The sequence below is a fragment of the Anser brachyrhynchus genome (assembly GCF_964034855.1).
Source record: "Anser brachyrhynchus genome assembly, chromosome: 2".
NCBI classification, from domain to species: Eukaryota; Metazoa; Chordata; class Aves; order Anseriformes; family Anatidae; genus Anser; species Anser brachyrhynchus.
In genome coordinates this window covers 5,405,995-5,433,830 of record NC_137695.1, presented here as the reverse complement: position 1 = coordinate 5,433,830, position 27,836 = coordinate 5,405,995, and the positions used below count along the sequence as shown (strand labels likewise).

The following is a 27,836-nucleotide window of genomic DNA, read 5'->3' as shown; positions in this document are numbered from 1 at the left end:
AAGAAAGCGGAAGGCATGTGCACAGAGGTGTGTATATAGCCAATGGTGTATTCGATTTTGCAAACGGCATCCAACAGTCAGGATAGAACAACCCGAGCTTCCTCATCTCTATAAAAGAGCTGTTTTGGGAATTTTGAAGTACTTGTTTTAGGGGTTGGACTACATGATCTTCCGTGGTACGTTCCAACCTCCTCCATTCTGTGATTCTGTGATCTTTACCCTAAGCAGCAGCTAAGGAGATTGGTAAAATCAAAAAATAAAATCAAAAAACCCAACCCACCGCAAACTAAAGGCAGTCTAGGTCATTGCAACCAATTGCAGGAATAACTAAAAAACTGCAACCGAGGCGTTATCTTGAGCCAGCTGCTTATTCCAACAGGCCCGAGGATTTCTGCTCATAAAGCATCAATAATACGTGCCTTTTCCTAGAAAGGAAGGCTCTGCCTAAGTCTTACTATGTCAGATAAAAACTCTCAAAATAGACTTTGCAACTAAATAAAGCATTTTATTCAGATATTCACTTGGATATGGCAACGATTTTAAGAACAGCTATTCAAGTAGCTGAAGTAAGCCCTTCAGAAGAAGTCACCCAGCTCTGAGACTTGAACAAATTATTGTATGATCTCATCCCAGAGATCTAAATAGCTGGAACATCTGCCAGAGTCACCACCAATTTATTTAGCAGAGTTCATCAGTAGTTCATCAGCTCTGTTTGCACAAGCAGGTGCCAGAGCAGTCAATGAGGAGTCCTATACATGATTTAAGAAGAGGAGAGGGGGAGGAGAGTGGAATAGAGAAGGGGGATTTTGCTGTCCAACATGGATGTGCACACGGCAGGAAGAAAGTCCCTGTCAAATTATGGCAGTGACTATTACTGAAAGGGAAAGGGCAGAAAATCTTTTTTTCCCAGAGAAGCATTACATGCACAAGTAACTATATTGTTAAAATCTTTTTATTTGTGACAGTAAAGAAACCATTCAATACCTGATTGACAACACTTCTCTCTCCTGAAAACACTCAAATGGATCTGTAGTGTTTCTCAAGTATCGCTGGATTGTTCATTGCATTAAAGTGTAAACAGCTCCATTATTAGAAAAAAAATAATCAAGAAACATTTCCATTGCTTACTCCTCTTTTAAGAAGTTCCCAATAGATCTTTAACAAGAAAAAAAGGAAGAAAAAAGTCAGCTGGATTTTTACAATATAATGCGAAACAGAAAACTGACAGCTGGTTTTGCATAGTTAGCCCAGAGATTTTTAAAGCCATCGCCCCGCGCACGTCTCACCTGCCCTCCTCGCCCCACAAAGGCATACATCACAGCACCTTGGAAATCAGAGGCACAAACATGTTGTTGTTTTACAAATAGGGCTGTGCGGTACTGTGTTTTATTAGTTAAAAAGAATCTGTAAAACATAGGATTATGTGTTTGTAAATTATATAGCTACAGGTTTTTTTTTTTTTACACTGAAATTTCAAAAGCTGCAACATCAGTACACACCAGTGTCATTTAGATACTTTATTGTCCCCAACCAGTCTAATCAAAATCATGCTGTGATAAAGTGATTGCGTACACTGATAACCAAATCTCTTCAGGTGGTGAGTCTCTTCCATGTGTATAACTCTGCTGTTTGAAAAAAGATTAGAGGGCAAAACAATAGACAAATTATTCCTCCGAAGCTACCTAAGTGCACACAGCAATACTGTACATTTGCTACGAGCCTCCATCGAGACCTGCCGCGCTTCCTGGCGGTTAACAAATATCCTGCGCACAGCCCTAGTTTAACAAATGGCAATTTAATCGTAACACTTCAGTTGAATTTCAAGAATCGAAGGCATTCTGCCTTACAGCTTAGTTTAAAAATACCTATACAGGCAAAAACCCTTTTTTAACCCAACATAAAACGGACAACAGAACTTCAGGCCAGGCAGCGTTTCTTTTCTTGGACAGAATGATCAACTGGAAAAGACTTGTTAATACTCTTCTGATATCCAGAAATGTAACTGAGAACCAAGGTTAATAACAACCCTGTAGACCTGCATGCATTAACTGCACTTTGAAATACGTTGGAGGTTTAGGAGATATTTTGTCTCCTATCCTAATAATCTTGTACTTAAAATACTATCAAATACCCGTATTGCAAATGTTACAAACATTCCACTCCTTTATCTGGCTTTACAGACAGAACTCTATTGCTTTGTTAAAATGTAGATGCTTTAAATATATAGCGCGTGTATATTCAAACAAACTTAAAACATGAATTTTTAAGTACGACAAAATATGATGGTTTGATCCCTTTGCCCAAATCTGAATAGCCAGGCAAGCCCACACTTGACTGCAGAACACTGCAACTTTTATTTCAATAGGAACGAGCTAAAAAAACAAAAAAAAGCACAAAAACCAAACCCTACAACAGAAATTACAGAAAATAGCCTTAAGATACTAGCAGAGATCAAAAATGCTGCTAAGTTTTACCCTTTTGTATTGTCACCAAGTATCATTTTAATGCTTTATTCATTTTTTTTTTTCTTCTGGAAATTTGTGGATTTCAAGAGCTGAAAAACAATACAAAACAAGTAGGGCTATACAGAGCATCATCAAAACCGTTCATCCAGAAGCTGGAACAGAAGTTCAGTTGTCCATTATATGTGGATTTTAAAAACAATACAAGACACTTTAATAATCAACATTCATTCACAGACTTAAGGCAACTGGTTCATGAAATCGCTGCTTTCATAAATGCAAACTAACGACATGGTTCGTCTCACGTGGAACAGGTTACAACCATACAATGGTAACGCCTCAGCGGGGTTATTTATTGTCTAGTTGGAAGATTGTTTGGTCTAATGCTAGCGAGAAAGTCTTTGAATTTTTTTTTCAGCCATTCCTATCATACCTGCACAACTAACTACAACCTGAATACTTCCCTGCAAACTGCATTTGCAGCACAGAAGCTACGAACACAGTTGAAAATACTGCTCAGAGAACAACTTTTTGGCAGCTTACAGTTTCATTACTCTGAATTCAAATACAAAACTAAACAATCTTAAACTGAAAGTGAACGTTAATGGACTAACCAGAATCCATACGTCTTCTCTGAAACAACGTAGGGTGGGTTTTTTATTTTTATTTTAATGCTTAAGCGTCAGTTTTGTCTTTTGTTGTGGCACAGAATGATACAGTACTAAGGTAATGCCAACTGGTAAGAAAAGAAAACGGGGACGCCGTACAGACTCACGAGTGTCCCGGGGCTGCCTCCATCGCCCTCCCCGCGAGGCACAGCGGCACCGCAAGGGGCAAATCGTCCTCCAGGCTCACACTGCGCCCGCGACTATCTCCTCACTGCCTGCGTCGGCTGGCCTGCCCTTCTATGAATGGATTCCTTAAGCTGCTTCACCAATTTGTTGTCTAAAAACAAGGATGACGATTCAAGTCCACTGCAACTCCACCCCCCCCCCCCCAACCCCAAGTCTTCAAGACTTTTCAAGAAAAAAAGGCAAAAGGCAAAGGGGATCTACTGTTGAGAATTTAGCACTAGGCTAATTAGAAGCACCAACTGCTCTGATCGGTTTTCTTTTCTGACAGCCCAGTAGAGCTGGGATTTTTATGGTTGTAGATTTCTGGTGCGGGACGTAATTAAAAGGTGACACTGCAAAGGAAAAAAAAAAAAGCATTTTTCTTCAAAACGCTTAAATTAGTTAGATGTTATTTTAGGGTATTAATGACCCTACAGAAGAGTAGGTGCTAAGCAGAACTCCAGATTCAAAGACAAGGTTTATTTAGCTCCAAAGCAGAGGACTGCTTTAGAGAAAAGCCTAGGCTAGTAACTTATTCCCTTCTAGGAAGTCTTGTGATAGCTTCCCAGCCTGTACCTTACACCTTGGGAAAGAAGAAATACAAATCAGCGATAAGGGAAAACTACTTTTCCCATGTTTATATACCAAAGAAAGGAGAGGGCTTCATCTAAACTGAAAAAAAAAAAAAACAAAAACTACACGATGATAAAAAAAAATCCTTTGCAGGTCACCTTTAACTGAGTTCTCTGGTATATCAAATACCATGGGATTAATACGTAAGGGTGGGTTATGAAGCCTGCGTTTTATTTATTGCCCTAGTTTGCAGCTTACAGAAAATGTTTCATAGCACAGGCACAGTGGCAAAAACAGTATAACAGCCGATGGTCAACTCCATTTGGTGAGTATACAGTAGCAGCAATTAAAAGAAAAAAGTACTCCAAACAGCTCAATACAGATCCAGCTTACCCAGATGGGTTTCTTTTTAAGAAAAGAATTTTAAACTAATAAATAGATCTCCTCCCCATTCTCCCAAGATAATGCTTTTCCAAAAAAAAAATGAGAGGCATGGCAGTTGTGCGTAAGCAGAAACAATAGAACTTCATCTGTCTAGAACAGAAGGTGCTTTAGATCTATTTGTCACCCTATTTTCTAAATTCCATCATTCCCTAATACTCAAACAACTGCAGATATGTTCAAAACCGTATCCAAAATCTTATCAGTGAAATAACCGTGTAATCCAAATTGCCCCTCCCACAAACGCTTGAACCTTCTGAGCACGACAAAACGTAATACAACTTAATGTCAACGTGGAGACAAGAACCCAGCATCTTTGTTTTAACTTTTTCCTTTGTTATATATTACAGTGCTCTATAAAATTTTTTTCCTTTTTCCTTTTAAAGCATTTAGACAATACAAGACTAAAAGATGTCTGGAAATAAGTCTTATACAAAAATGAATTTTTATCTTAAAATAACATTCAAAAAGGCACTTCATTCTGTAAGAAAAATTCAGAGTCAGGTCAACTGCTCTAAGCAGGGGGGTAAAATTGTCTGCATAGTGGGAGGGGAAGAAAGGGAGAGAAATTCAACTGCTGAAATACAAGCTTCTTTTTTGGCATGTTTTAAGAAAAGCTGATCCAGTAAAAGATGTCCATTTATGAAATTCATTAAAAGAGTCCCATTTAAAATAGCTTCTTTTTTTTTTTTTCCTTTAAAAAAGTAGTCTGAACACATGACCTTAGGAGTCAGGTTTCTGAAGGCTTAATAGCATCACTCAAGATTGTCCTTCGTGTCCAATGTAAGAGGAAGATCAAGAGTAGCACTTCTGACAGGAGGGACCTCCCCAAAGCTTACATTTGAAAGAGCTGAAAAAGATGGAGACATCCTCTAGCAACTGCAATCTAGTAGCAGAAGTCAGTCAAAGTTAAGGGCTACCTGTTGCAGAGTTTATGAAGCATACTGTAAACTTCTTCCTCTTTGCTTAGTCCTTCAAAGAAAGGAATAAGATCTAGCAGCTCTGTGTCTGTCATGTCATCAAACCAGGACTGCACAGGCACCTGAAACAAAGCAACCAACAAAAGCTGTTAAGAATTTATGATGTGAAGAAAGCGTGTGAGTTTTGCCTGCACAGATGCCCTGTAATCCTCACTGCCATCACAAGTAAGGCAAATTGCTGGCCATCAGCATTCAAGAGGAGTGCCAGGTTCAAGTTCACATTTTCTAGCAAGATTAACCCCAGACCCGAGTGTAAAACCAGCGTGGCACAGAGCTGACCTGCACCAAACAGCCCAGGCAGCCTAAGCAAGGCAATGCTGGGCACCTCGATCTGTCCTGCCTCCTTGATATTCAGGACAGACTGGAAGGAGGATGCACGCTGCTTGTAAAGCCGTACTGATGCTCCACTTGGAAAAAAATATTTATGGGCGAGTCTTTTTCCTCCTCTAAGTATTATCAGTGTGAGTCACTAAACACAAGCATGCAGCAACAGCCTCCTCTGGCACACGAGGCTACGGAGGAAATATTTAAACAGTGAATACTGAACAGTTCTCTCTGATTAAAATGTAAGAGCCGGTTCAGAAAACAATGCATCTAATAATACTCCTTAAATGTGGGCTGGATTTGCAGAAGGAGTTCTGTGTATCTTCCCTGTGAAAGCATACTGAGATCTTTTAAAGACTATCTTGGATCTAAGTTACATGGCTTGGTTTCTGCAGAGTCTCAACCATCTCTTCGCTAGCAGCACTTTTCTATACATGATTAAACCATTCTGACAAAGTCTTTAATTTCATCTCCCAAATTTCTACAGCTCATTATTTTCTTGGCACTGAATTCTGAGATACCAAATGATGATCCGGATGGGGTTTTTAATTTTAACCATGAACATAAATTAAGAGTTACAGCTCCTGGTTATTATAAATAGCAACTTTAAACCATGTGTGGCACCAACCAGGAAAAAATGTTTTCACCCAATCATTCAGGACAGCACAGTATTAAGATCTGAATTTAAATGCTCAATGCTGTTAAGATAAAGCAGCTCATAAAAAAAATGCTATCCAGAGAGGCAGGACCATGCAAAACAATGTTCCTGATAAAAATTTCCTTATGCTAATTTAAACAGTTCACAGAAAAGGCAGCCTTAAACCATCAAAGAAAACATTACACAGCCTGGCTGTTTAGGAGTCAGCAGATCTAAGGGAAGTTCCAGCTTGCCATCCTGGCAGCTACAAAACAGATGTGAGCATCTGTGCCGACCGCTGCGATGGAAGGGGCAAGTGCCAGACCGTTCCAGCACAGCTTCTGGAACCGATACGAAATGCACAGTGAAAACGTGCATGGCTCCTACTTATTTCTCCCTAGAAATGCTGTTGCCTTTTACCCTTATTTCTAAAACTTGATGAGCTTGTAGACTAACATTTCTAATTATGAAGCTATCACAAAAATATTTGGAAGCATAACACAACAGGATCTTAATTTTTTTTCTTCCCTCTAGCCATGAATAAAGACAACGGATAGTAACCAGTAAAACATTACCTTTACCTAATAAAATAATTTCTTTCACACAGTGAAAAAAGATGGAGTACCAAAAGCACTTCAAATAATCCATCCTTACAGAAATAACCACTCCAAAGAACAAAAACTACGCTGGAAGGCAACTTCACTTTTGAGATCTAGGTTAGTTACACAGTTATACCACTGCTTGGTATTTCTCAAAGCTGATGGACTGCATGCCAACAGCTAAAACTGAGAGCAGAGGAACAGTGATGACTATGACACACTGTCAAGATCTGTTTGCCACAGCCCTTCACCATTCGGCAGCAAATACCAGAACTTACCTGCAACCTAAGAAGACACAGAGACTAAAAATGTTAACAATCTGAAAGTGTATTTTCTGCATCAGAAATGTCTAGGAAGAGACCAGAAAGATAAAACCACAGTTGAGTATTTGGAATTCTAAGAACACTTACTGCATTTTCAGGATGGAAGATGTAAGATGCAGGAGAATTATCCACTATAATAACTTTACTCAGCTCACGTCCCAGCCGACTCAGATCCTTCACGTAATTTCCTCGGTGGAAAACACAGGATTCTCTAAATAGCCTTGCCCTGAACACACCCCAGCGATCCAGTAAGTCGGCTACTGGGTCTGCATACTTAAAAACAGAAGTCAGAAACCCAAAGTTAGCAATCTGCAGATAAGGCTAATTCACAGAATTATGAAGAAGAAACACAAAATTTCAGATAAACTGCCTTTTCCTCATTTTCTTCCCTGTTCCTTCTTAAGTAACTTACATGTCTGCAAACCTGAAGCGATTAACAGATAACACAAAAGTAGAATGCTTATCTTTCTGGAGAAAGCTAACTTGCACTCTAATGTTTTCTGTGATTTACTGATTAGGTTTTCATCTTAGGGTCATCTTAGTTACCCTTTTACACCCAGAAGTTGATGGATCCAGAGATCTCACCTAACATTACCATAAAACCAAGGAACACTAACAGAAAATCAATCGGAAGACATTTCCCCTGGCTGATTCATTTTCCACGTGCCTCTGAGGACAAACCGCAATGCACGCATCTCAGCTTGATGCAGGTGTTTTTTTTCCCCCAGGCAGTGACGATGGAATGACTGGCTCAGTAAGAGTTAAAGTTATCAAATTGTGTAATTGGGCCATTAAAAAAAAAAAAAAATCAAAGATGGTATTAGGCAAAATGCTCATGTACAATACTGTGAAATTCTCAAAAGGACAGTATCTCAAATATGTACTGTTCCATACAGGAGATGATACTTTAGGTGAGGCATAGCTTAGGATCCAACAACTGATATAAAACGTCCAAATAGATCAGAATGTTAAGTGACTGTGTACTTGAAAATGGTAGTCAGAACTTATTTTTACAGGACAGGAATTACCGTTTTCCTGTATTTCAAACAGAGAAACAAAATTGATGCTGAAATCAGTCATCTCTTGACTCTGAAAACTGCTAGACAGCTAGCTGCAGTGCAAAACTGTTCCATTATTTAGGATTTTCAAGATATGACTAAACAGAACATGGTTAAGAGTTCAGGGAAGAATCCCCTAACAACAGGGCACCATGGTAGATCAATAGGGTCCTGTCCCCTCCCACCAATCTCTACAGTATATTGGTGTAAAAGCTTACAATGCTAGAGTATGACTTAAAAATAATAAAAACAGCTTTACACACAGGACACCACAAGCACCGTACATTGAAAGAACTGAATTTTAGGTGTCTACTACTGTAACGTCTACCACAAAACTACCTACAAGGTACTACTGCTACCAGAGGGCACAAAATATTCATGTTGACGTTTCAGGCTTTCCAAAATGTCTCGTTTCCTAACCCCAGATTGCAATTGCACCTTGACAGGACCACAACACGTTCCGATTTTTTCACACGCAACAAATTTGAGTCACCGGTTGATCGTGTAGGTAAGAGTTAAATACGGTGTATTTTATTTCATGCCCAGCTTTAATATGCTGCTGTACTCGCACGCTATTTGTTCTAATTTCTGCCGATAACCATGGTAACTTGTAAGCCTTTCATATTGGCATTATGAGCAATGCATGGAGGCTACATTATGAGGCGAGCCCATATGTGATAGCGTTACCATGGGAACACTTACCCACACACTAGCAGACAAAGTACACACTGTCAGACAAAGAAGCAGAAAAGAAGGGGAAAAATTAAGATAGTACCAACTGCGGAAATAATTATCCACTAGAAAACCCAAGCAAAAGTCCACTGCCCAGCACTATACGGGTTACTGAAATGAAGAGAGCAACAAACCTTTGCTAGACTGGCTGTGAAGAGTACACATTCAAAGAGCTCTCCCATCCTCTGAAGAAACTCATCCACATGTGGTCGTTTCAATACATAAACCTGGAATGACAATGACTATTTAGGTCAAATGGTGTTGAAGGTAAAAGCAAAAAAAAAAAAAAAAAAAAGAAACAAACCAACCCACTGCTGTAATCCTAAACACATGAAAAAACAAAAGTTAGCATGCAGGCGCTTCAAATGAAATGCTGAGAGGAAAAAAAAAAAAGAGTATATATGATAAAAGTAGACATTCAATAATGAGAATTTGAATGCATGGACTGCAAAGACCCATGCTGATTATGCAATTGCAAATACTGTGCATCAGCTGGAGCGATGCTTCCTGAAAATCTCATTAAGGCACAGAGAGACAGTAGGGCTTCCCAAGAAATGAGGATGCAAACCTCTCAACCAACATGATTTTGGTGCTGATGTCATCAATCCGAAGAGCTTTACAGAAGAAATAAATCTGAAGAAACCTCTGTGATGATAGGAATTGCACAATAGGGAACTGTTTTTCTTCCTGTGGCTAATTCCTTCATTTTCTGAATTCCAGGCGCTAAGCACTGTACCGCACTCGTGATACACAGCAGTCATTGGGCTCTGTGCAGAGGTATTCACCAGAAATCTTCACAGCACCACGCAGAACATCTGGCAAATGCAGCTTTCTAGATTCAGTAGAAAAGTCTCCATCTCCTACCCTGACCTTGCAGTAGGATGAATGCTCAGGATCTTGCTCCTCCGGAGCAGCTGGGTTTCAATGGCGCTAAGTTGCCTTTTTGCACTGACAACCATCCAGGCAGCCTGGCTGCCTACTGTCAACAACCTGATTAATTAATATTAGAACCTCCTTGCTTGCTTTTCAGAGCAAGCAAGACGATTTGCAGAAAATACCGAGATAAGGTAACTGCTGGTTAGAAAGCTTACAACCATCCACAACACTCTGGGAAGCTGAAGAGGGGAGTTTGCATGAAAAATATTTATCTATCTTGTTTGTGGTTAGATTAAAAGTTTGAGAGAAAACACTGGCAGCATTTTATCTTCTCCATTTGGCAAATAATCCCTAATATTGGAAATTTCAAATGGAAAGGTCTGGCATATACCCGAATTCAAGAATTGCAAGCCTAATGCAATTTTAGGAATTCTTTGCTTGATATGCAGAACTAGATGAATTGCAGGTATTTTATGAGATTCATAGTAATAAAAAAGGCAAAAAAACATAAGACACCCAGAGAAAAAGCCTGAAGGAGAAAAATATGGAAATGCCAGCTTGAACTTATGTGCAACAATTAAAGCCTCTAGCAGAAGCAAAAGAAGTTGTATAATAGAGATTCGAAATTTAAAACCTAAATCTGAAAGCAAAGTTTTATTAAAAACATGTATGATGGAGCTGTACTTTAATGACTAAAGCAGAAATGTTAATTACTTTTCTACTTTGCTTTAAGTGGCCAATAGCTCATAGCATGAAGACTTGATTTGCTTTCTAAGTTGTTTCTATTAAGTTTAACTAAACTTTAATTCTACCCCCTCAAATTCAAGTAGTACACTCAAACTTTGATGCAGACATGAATTTATAACCTAACTTTTTTTTTTTTAAACAAAAACCAACCACAACAACACCCAACCTACCAATTGTGACTTTTTATGAATTAAAACTTAAAGAGATTTGACAGATGCACTTCAACATTGCTCTTTCCAGATAATTACAGCAAAGGTTCCTGTATTTCACTAGGCATAAACCAAGTAATTTCCCTCCTGTAACAGCGCAATTCATTCTTCGCTCGAATCTTACTACACAGAATTGCTCTGTAGCATTCCCTTTCCAAATTATTTCTTCAAATTTTCAAACAGATGGGTAGAAAGCCAGCTGCAGTCACTCTGCGTTTGGGTACTCAGACTTATCTGACTTGTCAGTTATAAGAGGAAAGATAGCAGGAAATGAGTTACCCATTAACTCCACAGTTCGTAATACAGTTCTTTAATTTTTTAAGCTGAAACTGTATTCCTACACCACTTACTTCTGAGAGCACAAAAGGGCACCCCAAAGTCTTAAAAGCATTCTTGGGTACTAAGTGCTGGAATCCAGCATGAATTTCCCTTTTAAAAACTAGCGTTTTCAGCCACAGCAAAGTCCCCTTTCCTCCCCACGGCTATGCCGGGGAAGTATTCCCACTTGGCACGTCAGCACGAACTCCCAGCCAAGGCTACGGACGTCGTGCTTGCGACACAACCCATCTCCTCCCCAGCGCGAGCCTACGCGAAACCAACCCGGCAGCTACGGCCCGAGAGCTGCTCAACCACAGCCCTGTGGAAAGGGGAGAGCTTCTGAAAGCAAATATTTGGAAAATGTGCTCTTTTTGCAACTTGTAGGCCTCCCGCTGCTACGCAGCAGCAACTAGGCCGCGTGAGCTGTAGGCATGTGGCGTTTTTAGGTTGCGTCGTCGCCGTTCGGCTCTTTTTGGATCTCCTGAGCCACCACGGAGCAACCCTCAGCCTCCTCTGCTTCACTTTCCCTTGCTGTTTTGCCTTGAAAGTTACCTACTGGACCCTGGCCAACAGATTTGCTCCTCATTTAAATGTCCCGATAGCAATAAATGCGGCCTTGTCAGCGGAGGCCTCACCATATTCCCCCCGCCAAAGGCCCCAGCTCCCTCACCCCTCTCTTTTCAAACAGCGCTGTTTTTCCTTCCAGAGCGACATTTCTTAATAACATGGCTGGATATTCCCCTTGAAATCGCTTTGAGAATTCCTACTTAGATCCTGCAAGCGTCCTCGTATCCTGGGCTACAAAATCTCTTTGGTTTATTTCACACAAAAAGCTTTCTTCAACCAACAGTGCAGCTCTTTTCTCCTCTTCCTCCTCGTTTGGAATTTCTTCCCTTCACTTTGTTAGTGGCTGGACTTGAATCTCAATGCCGCATGGTTATTTGTGGCTTGGCTTTCTCCTCTGCTGCCTGATGTCTTCAGTTTAAGTCTCTAGACTAACTGGCTCCTGGCATTTTTCTGAGATTTATATACTGTCTTCAGGGTATTAAAAAAAACCCTCCAGTTTTTCTGTACTGTTCGCTCACTAATATCTTCCTTATCACAGCAAGAATTAGCAGAATACAGTCATTTTTCATGAACCTTACTGTTAAAATGCTAAGGCACGAAGCAGGCACTAGGCATGTTTTCACAGGATTCTGCATTTACAGCTGCTAATGGCAGAACACAAGCAATTATCTTGAGTTGTCCTCAAGCGTGTGGTATTTCCACGTACAGTTTTTATACCTCAAAGCAGTCTTAGCCTAAAAAGATGTAGTATTTGTAAACCAAAAGAGAAACCCAGCTTAATTTCAATCAATTAAACAGGTCAGAAAGAATTGCCTTGCAAAACCGACTTCACAATAACACAATTTTCAAGAAACGACAAAGAAATCAGCTCATGACATCTCAGGCTTCTGTAATCTCCTATGTCCTGGGGTAGGTGCATCTTCTTTGCAGTGAGGAGAGCACAACATGCGGGGTCTTGAGCCTTGTCTTTCTGGTCCACCCGGCCGTGGCTGCCTCCCAGTGCAAGTAACCAAGAATAGGCCAGCAGGAATGGATACAGCCTATCCTGGATTACTTGAACCAGGTGACAGCCAATTAAGGAATTTTGTCCTTTATAGAAAAAAAGTTCGTTATTTGAACAGCATTTCCCCCCACCATTAAAAAACAGTTTGTACACTGCATTCGAAATAAGACTTATTAAACATCTCTTTAGCTTTCTATAACTAATAATAAGCAATTATTTATTCAACAGAAGAAAATGACTTAAAATATAGTTTTAATCTATTAATAAACAAATGACATTCAGGAACAAGATTCCAAATAACACCAAATCAAACACATCCTGGCTGCTCTCCTTACTTCTGGGCACCGAGAGGCACAAAGGCATGGCAAAGTCCATTTGAACTAATCTGGGGGCTGCAATTGCTCTGCACTTGTTCAATGGGAAGGACGCTCCAGGAAAGAGGACATTTTCTTGCAGAAGCTATGTCGGTACCAAACAGGCTGAACATCTTTTCTCCAACCACTGCTTTCATCCTCTATAAACATCCTTTAAAGAGCACCTTCAGTTGCAGCACATTTCACTGGACTTCCCACAGCTTCTCCCTTATAATTTGGCAGAACAGGGGACCGGCTCTGATTTCCTTTTATTCAGAGAACCGGAATTGAATTAAAGAACTGGCCAAAGTAGTGTCAGTTTGCATTAAACTGTGCTTTTTTATCTGTGCCGTGATTTCCAACACAAAGTGGGGAATTCATCTCCAGTAACACGAGCTGCCTTGTGGACGAGAACAACCTCTGCAGGCATCTGAACACCTCTAACAGAAGGAACGAGAGGTGCCACACAAGTTATTTCCTCGCAAAATAAAATGGCAAATCCTTTCTAACAGATTACGTAAATTTGGCTAGAGAAAGAAGGATGGGAGAGGGCCAAGGGGTGTTCAGAAAAGCTGTTTTTTAATTGAGGAAAGCTGGTTTACCCAAGCACCCTTTAAGATGATGATCCAACAGTCCTTTTTGTATAAGAGCAAGAGCATCTCTCACCTTTGGATTATAAAGGACATAAGGGAGAATAACTCCCCAAATTACGGGCAGCCTTTTTTCAACACCTCTGCTGGACAACAACAACAAAAATGTAACACCATGAACAAAACTCATTAGATAAGGCAGCCTCAAACCTCTTGCAAGTGTACAGCAATACACAGGAGGCAAACACGAGTTCACCATGTAAGAAATAACGTGTATTTTTGGTATAGGAAATCTGAAGAAAACCCAATTTCTTTCCAAATGGGCACTTCTGAAGCACTGCTCCCCATTTGTCTTCCATGGGGTTCTGTGTAAGGCAGGGTTCAAGTACACCAGCACTCGGTCAGACACCGTGCTACTGGTCCAGTCAGGGACATGTGCTGCTGATGGTTCAGTTCCGCATTTCACCCATCCCAGGGCATTTTAAATATTTAAGTATTTCTCTAATCTTTGAGTACATAAACTCCTTATGAAAACGGACAAGCATTAAATAGACAAATTCTGACAGACAATAAAAGTTGTTGGTATCGATTTTGTTTATGCTTTAAGTGAACAAAAAGATTACAGGCTTGAAGTGGGAATGAGTTGTTAAAAACTCTACAGCCTGTGTTAATAAACATCAGACTAAGCCAGAAAGTCTGCTTTTGCCCTTTAGATTACTGCACTTAAAAAAAAAAAAAAAAAGATTGCTAGATAGCAACACACTACTTTGCCTGCAGAGGTGATTACAAACACAGGAATCCAAGACTTTGCCTGCTCTGCACATTGTATAAATTAACTTTACTTCAAGGATCACAAATTCCTTACAATTAACTTCACTCTAATCACCCAGATTTGACTGAGATGTTTTACCTGTTCTAGAGATTTTGAATCTGCAGCACACAGGGATTAAGCAATTTCCTGAAAATTATGCAGAAAGTCTCAAGCGAGGCACATCTGAGACTGACTTCATTTGACCTGCTCCGTCCTCTGTCCTCTCCTTCCTCCCCTTCACTTTTAGGGTATGTACTAACCCACTCCCCTTGACCTGTTCCTCACTGCACCCCCCAGCTGAATATTTAAATTACAAACAAACTAACAGAAAAATGAACCAAAAAAGCCCAGTCTTTTGTGGTTTTGTTTCGAAATATAAACGTCTAATATTGACAAGCTAGGCGATCACAGTCCTAAGTAACTCAAAATTGTTAGGCAATCTGTTTTATTCCCTTTCAAAACTGTTCCAGAAAGCTTTAGGAGAGAAAATGTCTGTTACAGCACCAAACACATTTAAAGTCCAAATCAAATGAGGATAAACACTATTGCAACACAAACCTCCCAGAACATCCCATACACATTTTAAACATTCAGCTCTAGTGAAGATTATAGGTTAAAGTACCTTAAGTATTGATTTTTTTGCTACATAAAAGAGGCACAGTACAGAGCAACTATCACTATTGACTTATATTCAGTAATCATTTTAAGACTGACAGTTACATGGATGGTTTTCATAACAGGAAATCAAACAAAATTATGAATTAACTTAATGATCTATCAATTGTTCCAAGCTAAAAATACCGGCATATTTGTCTGAGTAAAAAATAATCCATATAAAAGACAACATTTCAGAAATCAGAGTATTTAAAATCTCCATTGAATTGCATCCAGGAAGATTTGCAACTTAAACCTACAACAACCAACAAAAGCTGTTTCAAGCAATTCGAAACCTTCAGATATCAGAAAGGCTCAGCTTCACAGCAACTGGTGTGACCTGTCTCCAGCATGAACTTCAACATCTGGCTGCAGAGGAAAACTTACCGTACTGTATATTTATTTCAACTGAATAAAGACACCAAACTAAGGTACACGAAGGGGACTGATTTTCAAATTAGGGGCATTTTGCATTCACTGAAAACCATTTCACAGAGTACGAAGTTCTTGAGGAACAAGAGATAAAAACTAGTCTTACTGCAAATTTGTCTGGACATTTTAAAGATACTTAAGTTTATAAGGAGTCCTAATCAAAGGAACCTAAATTACTTACAGGAAGGGGATAGAAATTGCCACAAAAATGGAAGAAACGTCTGCTCTCCTTTATACATTCACAAAGCATTGGCTATTTGGACTAGTAACAGACATTCAGACCTACTTCTGTCCATTTGTCTGTGGAGGGAATGCAGTATTCAGAGTAATTTCTTCTGGGCCTAGCAATGTTTGAAAACCCATCACGAGATCATTTCCCACTTGAAAATGTTTTACAATTAATTGACCAGGAGTTAAGTATTGAAGTCTTGAGAGAGATACTCTAGAGAACAGGAAAAGTGAAAATGGAAACTCGTGAGATTTCTACTCTGGTGGGAACTACATACCTGATCAAATGTGAATGCTTGCCTGCATGATACGCTCCAGAGCACAGCTTTTGTGTTTTTCAAAAAAAACCAAGTCAGTCGGAGTAAAATAGCAAAGGGAGAAAGTAACACTCCGTGACACTGAGGATAGTTTTGCTACCAAATCAATGTTAAATGAACAACAGGGCTTACCTGATGTATGGTTCCATCAATCTCAACAGGAACGATGAAATCAGCATTGCTAATTGGCTAGAAGAGATGACAAGAAAATCAATCAACTTTAAAAATGAAATCATTCCAGGGAAAATTTCAGAGGCATAAAATAAAAGTTCACTTAATTCTGGAGTTCAGAAGCATTACTGACTGCACAGATCCACTCCATGTCTGTATCCTTTGCACACAGAAGTCAAAACTCGTAGGCAGCTGTCTTCACCAGATACTGTGTTCCCATCCTCCCTCATATTTTTCAGCTTCATACAATGTAATAAAGTTCACTGCTCGAGTAACCCTCTCTACTTCTGAGCATGTGTACCAGGATAAATATCTATTTGGGTAACTCTTTCATCAAGTCTGCGTGGATGATCACAAAGAAATTCTGCCATTTGAAATTCCACATATTCTACTCTGGGTCATCAACTAGTAATTAATTTAAAATAAAGGCAGCTGTAAAAGTGGAACCTAAATGATATATTTGAATCAGGAGCTGCAGAAAGGAAAGACTTAAGTCATTTAGTTAAATGATTCTCAAGACGCGATACCTGAAAAACATGCTATACTAACCCAATTAATCATGCAAAACAGCATTTTAATCCTGAAGGAAGAGCAGGCACACCCTAGCCAAGTCCCAGAATCCATTTTTCTAGCTTGTTGGATACAACTCATTTCTTAAGACTTAGTGTGAAAAACTGTCAGTCTAGGAAAATAACTTTGGAAGGCAGAAAAATGACCTTGTAGACAGTTTATGAGTACATAGTCTAATCTTGGCTAGGCAGTGGTGGTAACTGGGGAGCACACAGTTAACATTTGCTAGTTTAAATGGAGAAACTTGGGTAGAAACCTTTGGCGTGGCTCATGCATTATGTCTGGGATAAAAAAATGATGTGAACATGCCTGGCTGAAGTCTGTACTAACTCCACGACCCACAGCTTGCGAACAGCCAAAAACCAAGCACATTTTGACGGGACTGAGTACCAGACAGTCTGCTTCACAGGTAACAGCCTAAAATGAATACCAGGAGTACTCTGGCTGGGAACTATGGCATTGCTAAGCTTATGCTGGAGAACACCTTCACGCAGCTCTGTCAGACCTTCCCACCTGGTTGTCTGGATCAACCAAAAGACCCATCTGAAGTACCACGAAGAAGCGTGGCCCAGAAGAACTGGTGAGGCTGAAAAGTGCCTTCAAACCCATTTGGGGCATTGAAGGGTGCCAAGAAAGCAGAGAAGCAGACAAGCTAAGACGACTGAGAAGCAAACTCACACACTGGTGAGCCTGAACAGATGCTCGAAGAAAAATGGAAGGAAAGAGAATCCTGCAGCATTAAGCTGCAAACAGCCCTTTGATGCCCCTTCAAAAGGAGATTTTAATTCCACTGTCGTACAACTTTCCTGTGAGGTCAGCAAAATAGCTGGAATAATTTATACCAAGAGCAAGACCTGCCCTCAGTAAAGCAGTACTGTGGAAGCCGGTCTGCTCTGACTTCTGTACGTGCCGTGTCAGACAGCAAACGAGAAGCTACCCTGAATATGGTCTTGCCAATAAACCACTATCAGCAACCAAACCTCAAATGCTGGACAACTCAATCCTTCTGACGCCTGTTGCACTAGCAGGGGCTAAAGAGTTCCTCAAATACCTGCAGATACGATCTGGACTGTTCTTTAGCTTCCAACAAGCAAATATCAAGATACATCCAGCTTTCTGCCTCTGAAAAATAGAAGAGAAGCTCCAACTGTTACCTACACGGAGTCTCTCAGCCAGAAAAGACACTATATTCCTCTGCAGTATCTCTAACAGCAAGAGAACAGGTACATAAAAATGTTCTGAAGCTTCACCTTAAAAGAAACCCAAATGAACTTCCAATAAGACCCAGCCACCAAAGTTTTCAAGTGGTTGCCAGCTCTGTGCATACTTTGAAGAGACTTGCAGGCACTTGTGTAATTTCTATATGCATGACTCCCTGAAGCAAGATAAATCCCTGTACCAGCAGAGGAAGAGTAGGTCACTGCAAGCTGCAAAGGTTTTGAAGCCCACCGACAAAAACAAGGCTGTAACTGACCTTTCTTACCAAAGGGACCAGCAGCTACCGACCACATGTCAGAGAAAAGCGTATCTTGTTTAGACAACTCAGTTTTTACCAACAAACAAGCCTCACCCTCAAGACTTTGTAACGCTAACTGAAGTACTCTTAACTACGTATTTGCTTCCCCCACTTATATTTGAGGTACTACATAGCTGTGTTGTTGGCACAAGTGATAAGGAAGACAGAATGGACTGGGGTTCTGTGCTTCACCATGGTGGGAAGACAGAGCAGAGTCTGCAAGAGTTTGCTGGCTAAGGGCTTCTGGGGTGGCCTACACAAAGCACGTACACGTCCCAAGTGGGAACTGCACAGACAGACCGTGAAAGAAGGCAATGCATTTTCATTTAAAACTCTTTTCTTCAGTTAAAACTGTCTTCTTTTAATGAAAAGCTTCAGAGTTTTAAACATGTTCTACAGAAACGTTTCACAGCCAGTTTTGAATACAACTACATTCCAGACTTGCATGTGGTTTAATTCATTTTATACAAGACAATGTTTACATCTTCTTGATTTAGTAATTTATGATTTTTTGCTTCTATTATTGTTTTATGATGGGAATGATAACTGTAATGTCTATCTATTCCTTTTTTACTCCTGCCAAAGCACCCCAAACTTTATTCCTTTAATATGCATTTAACATAAAAGACTAATATCTCTTAAAGCTTCAAATATGCAGGGGCATAAAACGATGAGAATTACCCTCCTTCAGATGTTGCTGCTTTCATAAAGGAGTACTTTAAATACCCTGCATCTCTGGTTGTGTTAAAAAAAAAACCAACAAAAAAAAACAATTATCTGCATTTGAAATATGAAGCCTATTTCATAACAGAATTATGAATTCTAAAATGTGTTTTAAATAAAGCCTTTTGTACCGAAAATCACAAATTTATGTATGCTCTTACAGCTTTTAAGTAGGGACCTGGCTGGGTAAAGCAGACACATTTCAATGAAAAACACCTACAAGTAACTGCACAATTATTCAGGCAGAGCACTGTGCATATAGGTGTAAAAACCCCTGGTCTTCTGGAAATCCATCTGATTTTTGATGACCACAATGGCCTTATTTCAGTACCCCTTATGAAACAAAATCCAAACAGCACCACAGAAGCACACTGGACAGAGTGCCAGACACTGAACAACTCCAGCTGTTTCCTCCAACATTTATTTTTCTCTTAAATACACCCATCATGGTGCTTCACACTAAGATAATGTGATGATAGCCCTCAGACTCTAACACTACAGAAACTCTAACATTTTCCCAATGTTATTTACCTCACAGAAAAAAAGCAGTTTTCTTCTCCCGCAGAAAACACTGAACAATGTTTAAGCAGAATAATCTTTGGATTTTTTTCTTAAATATCTATTTAACATCTTTTAAATACCCATTAAATATCAAAACATGAATAAATGGGACGATTAAATTTGAAAACGAGCCCACTGAGCAAGCACTCTGCAATAAAGGCAAACCTCAGTCCTACAAGAAAGGATTTACAATATGTCAACCATTAAAGATGTATTTCTTTAAAATGGTTAAAAAATTATGAACCACCTAAATGAAAGCTCATTTTCTTTCAAGAACCAGAAAATCACAGCACAGTTATCCACAGCATACAGAAAACAGACTTCTAGTTTTACATTTCAGATAAAAATAATGAAGTATTAGACTTAGTATTATGTAAATTTAGACTTTTACATTGAGCTTTCCCTTCCTATTTTTGATTCTCACTTAATTAGGAAGGCATGGTCCCTCCCTTCCCTATCCAGCTGTGATTCTAATCTCCCTGAAAAATTTTGAAGTACGACTTCAGTCTGGGTACAGCAGACAGGGAGCTGGCACTGATGTTAAGAGGCCCCTGTACACCACCACAAATTGGCATATACTATTAGGCACAATAAAGAAAGAGAAAAATTTGAGTTTCAGTTGGAGGCACAGGAATATTTGTTCTAGTATCTCCATATAAGGTCTTCTTTAAGTCAACAAAGACAGAGCGTTGCCAAATTTCAACCACAACATGAATTATGGTTTGCATATTTAAATGCTGGCAACTAAATACTGCAGGATTAAAATGCTGGATTTTTGCTAGCAGTGAAAAATGGAGTGCAATCAGAATTACAAGACTGAATTTAGGGCTAACTCTAGCTTGCTGCTTGTAAGGAAAAATAGTATTGATTCTTACAAATTCTCCAGTATCAAAGTATAAAACTATTCCTTTTATAATGTCTGACATTTAATAATCAGAAATACTACCAGTACTCTGAGCCAATTTAGGTTGTTATTTGGGTATTACTGAATTCTCTGATTCTAACTTTAGACCTACTTAAACAATAGAAAAATACCACTACTTCCACCCCATGCTGAATTGTGAAGGGTTATACAAGTTGCTTCACAAGATGACTGACTCATCAGCAACAGCTAAATGCTATTTGCTTTCCTGCTGTGAAAGCTGAATACTTAAACCCAGTTACTATGACCAGAACAGCAGCCTGCCATTTGCTTACCCCATGATACGCGATGCAATCTTCTTCAGTAATGGAGCACAGCAGTCACTGGTGCCCACAACGTACTGGTTTGAGCTCTATCTACCCAGCATAGGGCTGTGCTGAATTTCCATTCCCTCCATGCTCCAGAACTATGGCATCATTTAAACATAAAACGCCAAACTGTATTGTCAGAGCAACAAGTTCTGTACCTGTTCGATGCTGGTCCTTGTTGGGATAGTTACGGTCTAAAGCTACAAAGCTAGTGACCATTCAGAGCCTTATTTCAGCCTCAGGATCAAAAAATAGCAGTGCCTGTGGTACTCCCCTTAAAACTAAGTTAGGATGAATAATCGTAGAAGGAACAATGAGAACTACCAGGCGTCCTGGGAGAGCCTGCAAGACCAGTTAATGTGCTAAGAGGCTTAACAGCTCCTACAGCACTCCCTGGCAGAGGTAAGGTGCAAGAGATCACTTTCAAATGTACTCACCTTAAATGAACTGTGCACTAAAGTTTCATCTAAATCAATGACCACACACTTCTTCCCATAGTCTGATGCTGTCAGTTCTGGCAGGAGGTATTTAGCTGGTGGCTAAAAAAAGAGGAAGACAACAAAAAAATGTAAAACCTCTACTGAAGGGGCACTCTTCTGCCAACATTACTCTTCCAGTAGTCACTCACTGGGAACTGAAATACGTGATTCAAAGTTGAATGCATTTCTGGGCTCGCTGCAAGGACACATATGGAAATCAACGGCTCATGCAATGCAGATACATATTTTTTCTATTTTCTAAAATGTTTAGAATGTTTTCCAAAGCACTTGAGATGAAAATGGTAAAACATCATCACTAATTGAAAACAACAGTGAAAAACTGGACATTTGATACAACGACATCTTTTCCCAGTGGCCCTCTTTCCAATGCCTCAGTTTTATTCGATGCTGTTATCATCCTGCTTCATCAGTACTATTTCTGGCCACATCACATCGATGGACATTTACACAAATTCTGATGGCCACGAAAAATGCTGAAGTGGAGAAGCCATCCCAAAGGAAGACAGCACTACTGATTTTATCTTCCAGAACACATCTCCATTCTAATTTTTACTTATGAGGGTGCTGACCAAAACCTTGGGTAGTATTCAGAATCAAGGTATTAAGCCTGCAGTAACGAAAGCTCTCCTAAACCCATGCTCTTCTGCAACATACTGCCCTTATAAAAACGGTACCAATTACATAAAGGAAGAATTGACTTTTTTTTTTTCCCCTGAAATCAGTGCAGTCGCATAGTCTTCAACCCCCAATTGAACATCCCAATCTGCAGCAGACTTGCATTATTTTAGGATTCTGCACTGATTAGTTCATGAAAGAACAGACATGGAGAGAGCTCCTCCATTTGGAGCTGAACCACTGCTGGCTTAAAGAGGTCTTTTTTGATTACGGGAAAGGACTAGTTTTATAGAAAAGCATCAGTAAAGAGAAGCTCGAGACTGAGAGGAAATTAGATCAATTAAGAACATAAAAAATTGGACATAGAACTCTAACTTCATTCTCTTGCCATCTCTCTATCTGTTCTATTCAGATGATGTTGCTCTGGTGAGGATGCATCCACCCTGTCCTTTGTTCCTTCTGGACACAATAGCCTTTTGTTGAGGTGCTATCGGAGACCTGAGGTCACCACTTGGCAGAGAGCAGTGCGACAACAGATGAGTAAGATACCCACTGAGCACATCGCAGCAGCAAGTACAGATTCTCCCTTAATCACCGATTTACTTCGGGTGCTGTCTCAAATTGATAGATACTGGCCAGCAATGCCTAGCAAGGTCTTGTTTAAATGAAGTAGCTAACAAATGAGACTCTGGACTGAGACAGAGGAGTCCTTAGCTAAATAAAGTATAAGTTACCAGGCAATTTATAGGAGGGCTCACTGAAACTGATTTAGTTCCTTCCAATTAACATCACTTTCTGGAGCTAAGAAAACAGAAGCTGCCTTGCTTACAACAGCCACTTGTCTTAACACATTTCCTCTCAGCACACATCTAACAGTGACCTTTACGAAAAAAATACCGCTGCTTAATGCCTGTAAAGTGTGCATCCATCACAGTGATCTAATGGGACCAAAATTTACACGACACCCTTTCTAGGATATAGAGTCCCACATATACATTACTTCCACAACTGCCTGAGCTCCAGCTTGGCTTGCTTGCTCGGCAGCATGCTAGCACAGTAGACCAGGACCAGTTCTAAAGAATTCAGGTTTTTCACTCCTACATCAAAACCTTGAAGGCATTCCACCTACATTTTTCATCGTAAGAAATATCCATACTTACAATCTAAATAGACTAAAAGCTTATCAGAAGAAAATCACATCCACTTAAAGACAATCTTCTTCAGAATCCATGCTTTGATACACGTTTCTTGCCTGTCTTTGAAGTGAAAAAGGCAGGGACATCCCCCAAAAAACTTTTTTTTTTTTTTTTTTAAACAAAATTGCTCCATTCATTTCTATACTTTTAGGACTGCTAGTATTTAGTGTGATTTTTTGAGTGAAGTTAATCTGCATTACATATATATATATATATGGAAATAGATTTTCTTTCGTGTAAAAATACATATATGAAAAATGTGAGCACCGTCAGGTCACAGTTATCCTTGTTCTTTATCTGGAATCTAATACAGCTGCCATCAGAGAAAGGATGAACAAACACCAGGGGCTACAAAGACTTTGGTGAGAGGCCCTGACCTCTTTGCCTGCACTCAGTCCCCTCTTCCTCAGCCACCTTGAAGGCGGCAGCTGTGAGAGGAACAAGCTTACCCGAGGTAGCTGCACAGGCATGCTGATTACCGTGGTATTTTGTCCCCTTTCACCATTACCTTAGGAGACAACGTGCAAATATCGACCTGACTCCATCTAAGAGGCCTATTCCTCCAGGTTTGCCCTGGGGAAGGTCTCCCACCAGAGCAGGTCGTTTTGAATTCCATCTCATCCTGTTTTCAAAGACACGTGGCCAACTGCTTGCGCATTTGAAGACAGAAGAAATACACTTTCCATTTCAAATGCTGCATCTCTTCTGCCTTTGACTTTAAAAAAATCTGCCTGGAACCTGTTCTGAAGCTGCAGGGCCTGCAAGTTGTGAGACCACAAAATGTCTGGTGACTCTGGAGCAAAGATGACATTTTTAAGGCTTACAGGCCTTGTACGTAGAATATCAATCCATATGCTTTGCCATTCAAACCTTCTGATGTAAAAAAATTTCCACATTTTCCAGAGTAGCAAAGCTTTTATGCAGAAAATGGCATTACTCAATACCCTCACTGATGGAGCCACATCTGAGGAGAGCTGTAATTTACAGATTTTCATTGTAGCTGATGGTGAAGAGATACTACAGACTGCCACAGAATTCAGTAGAAAAATACTCTGTGGTATCTCAGTACTCTAAGTCCTAGCTTGGTCTTCAATCCCAACAAAAACTAAATTGTATACAAGTTAAAGGTTTTGAACTTGTCAGTGTTTGGGATCAGGTCTCATGGCTGATCAGCTCAGCTGACCTTGCAGTGAAATGACTGCTGCACCGTTTCAGTCCCATAGAGATCGTGTATTATTGGCTAAAGAAAAACAAAAAAATGAAGGGGAGCAGGAAAACAGGACTTCTGGCTGAAGCTGAGAGTTGGTCAACGCAAACCTCTCAAGAATTTACTCTACAAAGCAATCATAACCCTTCTTCTCTGCAGGCCCACATTTCCCATAAAAACAAATACCAGAATTTAGAAATCATTTCTCTTTGTACTGAAAATGTTGTCTAGCCTACATGCAGAACATTAATTTGCTGTTTAGGTTCCCTTCAGTTCTCTTTTGTTGTACTCTGCAGCTAACAGCTTCTCCCAGCAGGTAGGCACAGAACACTAATAGAGGGTAAGAGCTCCCCATTAAACCCTCGCTGCCAGGAGAAGCCAGCCACTATTATGAAGCAGGCAGTTCACAAACTTTCTTCTGGAAAAAGGTAAAACAAGAAATGATCCGAATGTAGTTAAGGAAAAGTGAAAACCAGATATCCCAATGCTAAGATTTAACTTCTGCAGGGATTCTGAAGACTGTTTTCAGTGCTGCTTCTTCATACTGCAATTTTAAATACAGGAAAAAAATAAAAGGATACTTCCATCTTTTTTTAAGCAAGTATATGTCTATTGCTTTGTGTTTCCATCTACATTTTCATTCAAAAGAAATGAAAAGAATGAAATCTTCATTCAAAAGAATGAAAATGGGTGAAGTTGCTATGGGTTTACTTTGATATCTCTACTGTACTCTTTTCCAAACAAAGCAGAGAAAAGCCCAGGAAAGCACAGGCATCTTGAGCTACAGCCAACGCATTTTGAAATTGAGTCTTCCACAAAACCCCTGGGATTACTATTCTGCTCACGTGTCAGCTGGCATTTTTTCCTAGTTTTGTGTTTATTTCACCCTTAAAAATAAATAATTTTGCGGTATTATAAAAAAAAATAAAAATCAGTTACACTGCTGTTTAATTTATGCCTTATCTGGAAACAGTTTCATAATAAACAGAATAAAGTTCACCTTTAAAAAAAACACACCAAAGTTGCATGGTTTCTGTTTTCTGAAGAACTGGAATGTTTCCTGATTAGCACTTATCTCTATCAATAACCAAGTCAAAATTCATACCTAACTAAGTTTTATGTTTTTTACATACAGTTTTATACGTTACATAAAGTTTTTTGTTTTTAAATTTAGTGCAATTAATACAGCAAATACTGGATTCAATTTTTGGATTCCAAGATATACTTTACCTATCAAAACTTCATTTTGTGGCCAAACAGGTGACCCTAGTAGACTGCCAGACTTTATACGCACATGATAAAACTCTAGAAAACCTCTTACTTTGACTGGAGGCTTCAACTTGCAAGTTTAATGAGTAGAGAGCAGGCAGGGCTCTTTTCAGAGTCACTAAGGAATTCTCTAAACACTTGAAGTGATTACATTTGCGATGAACCCTATAAAAAGTAAACGTCCAATTTAATTGCGACCAACCTCACTCTGTTTAAAGGATTTTCTCCTGGTATGTATAACGCACACAGCTCGAACAGCCTACTTCTCACCCACATCCCCGTGTAGCAGAGCATCAAGAACTTCTACCTGCCTGGGTCCTGACCACAGATTTCAGAGCATCTCGGAGTGAACCTCTGGGCTTTGGTGCTTAGGACAAACAAGGTCTTGTAAGACCAGCAAGAAGGACTGCTTTAATTTTGGACTACATTTTTTTTTTCCAAATACAATGGTGGCTTTGCCTCTCCTTTCCTTCCACTTGCTCCATATGCAGCGTGCTTCGGTCTTGACTTAGAAGCCAACACAGTGCTGCTTGCTCGACCAGCTTTGAGAGCGAGAAGCTCCCCAGTGCCAGTCCCTTGACATCCCCTGAGTGTCCTGCTGGGGAGAAGGCATCAAATGGCCCAGGAGGAGAGGAACAAGTGCATTTAGGCACCTGTCTCCCGAGAGCTGGCTGCCACGATTGCTAGGATAAGTTAATTTTACTACCTTCAGGTTCTGGGAATACAGTTCAGCAAAATTACATCTGAACCACAATAAACAACAGAAAGAAAGAAACCAGAACCCCCTTCTTGAATCCTTCATTCTCCTACCACCACCCAAGCCTAGCAGAGCACTGCTTTACCGTCATGAAGACGGCGTTCTAGCAAAGCTTCTGGTTTCGTGTCAGTATCTGACAAAGCTGCACTCACATTTGTAGTTTCAAAACTGTCTTTGTCATGAACTCTTACATTTACTCCTGGGTGATGTTTTATTCTAGCTCAGATCACAGCCAGACCGTGTTTCATGTTCAAATGACTGCCAGTACAGGAGCTACTGCGATCGGATTCTGGTGGCTACGTACAAGGAGGAGTACTTCAGAAATCGGTATTTTAAATTTGTGAATTGGCATCTTCCTTGACCTGAAGCTTTTTATTTTAAGACTTGCAGAGATGCAAATTAGGTGTGTGTCTATGTGTATGTATACAACACGCACACAAATGTAGGCATTAGCCATATAAGAAGTAATATCATGTTATTATTAATAAGGAACAAAGAGTAATTCCTAACAGTTCTTACAAGGGGTGAAGGCGGGAAGCGATCTGCAGAGTTTTCACCACCTTCTGACACTACAGCACTAATGGGATTCTTCTGAGAGCCCTTGTAATGCTGGGCTACATGAGAAGCAGGAAAAGAGGTAAAAATGGTATCTTGGGAATACTCAGATCTTTAGGGCTACCGAGTATCCCCAGAAAGAGGGTTGTGCCAATAACTCCACACACCAGCAGTGGTGTGCTACTTCCTGGAAAACTCTGCAATAATAAAGTATTAAAAAAGGCAAGAGAGCTCAAAAAATACTTCCAGCTTTCAAAAAGCCTAAGTCTATCCACATAAAAACAAGTAGAAAAGGAACAGCTTTCTGGCCAAAAATGGCTATCCCACATTAAATTAAAGGGTTCTGTTTGATGAACTTGTTCTTTTATTTAGGTTTGAAAAATAATTCAAATGCCAAACAGCATTCCACAGTTAATCCAGGAAAGATAAGCAGGAATACTGAGGACCATAAACCAACAGCTGATAATGAGAGCATCATCTCCAACAAGCGGAGTAATACAGATATGGTCGGCGTACTCTATTTTCCTAAAATGGCTTGTTTCAACACAAATTATGGAGCTCCTACCTCCTCTTTTCCAACTCGAATATTTGGAAAAATAAGAGGAAGGATTTTTTGTAAATATGTTCCACTGAGTCACCTTTTGTCACTATTGAAATAAGCAGCTTCAATTGTCAGACTACTACAGGCATTTTTAAAATGCTAAAATTTCAGAAACAAATTTAACTGAGGTGCAAGATGAAAACCATATAAAACCCAAACTCTTCTTTTAGTCCGTGTACAACATGTGCAGTTCAATTCATCTCTGAGTATACATCGCAGACAACACAAAATCCTTTTGTTAACATGCAACACAAAACAGACCTGTTAGACTGCAACATAAGATGACTCAAAGCAAAAG

The 27,836-nt window shown here is 39.7% G+C and overlaps 1 protein-coding gene across 3 annotated transcripts in view; it reads right to left on the bottom strand.

The window, feature by feature from the left end:
- Positions 1-936: 936 nt before the first annotated feature.
- The window catches only part of CTDSPL (CTD small phosphatase like), a 78,498-nt gene continuing 51,598 nt past the window's right edge, over positions 937-27,836 (bottom strand). For all 3 annotated transcript variants that reach the window (XM_080578225.1, XM_080578224.1, XM_080578226.1), the window contains 5 exons: positions 21,276-21,377; positions 16,200-16,256; positions 9,097-9,189; positions 7,260-7,445; positions 937-5,351 (listed from right to left, as the gene is read on the bottom strand). In XM_080578225.1, coding sequence (XP_080434351.1) covers positions 5,226-5,351; positions 7,260-7,445; positions 9,097-9,189; positions 16,200-16,256; positions 21,276-21,377 — 564 coding nt within the window. In that variant the 3' untranslated portion in view covers positions 937-5,225. The remainder of the gene's footprint in view (positions 5,352-7,259; positions 7,446-9,096; positions 9,190-16,199; positions 16,257-21,275; positions 21,378-27,836) is intronic.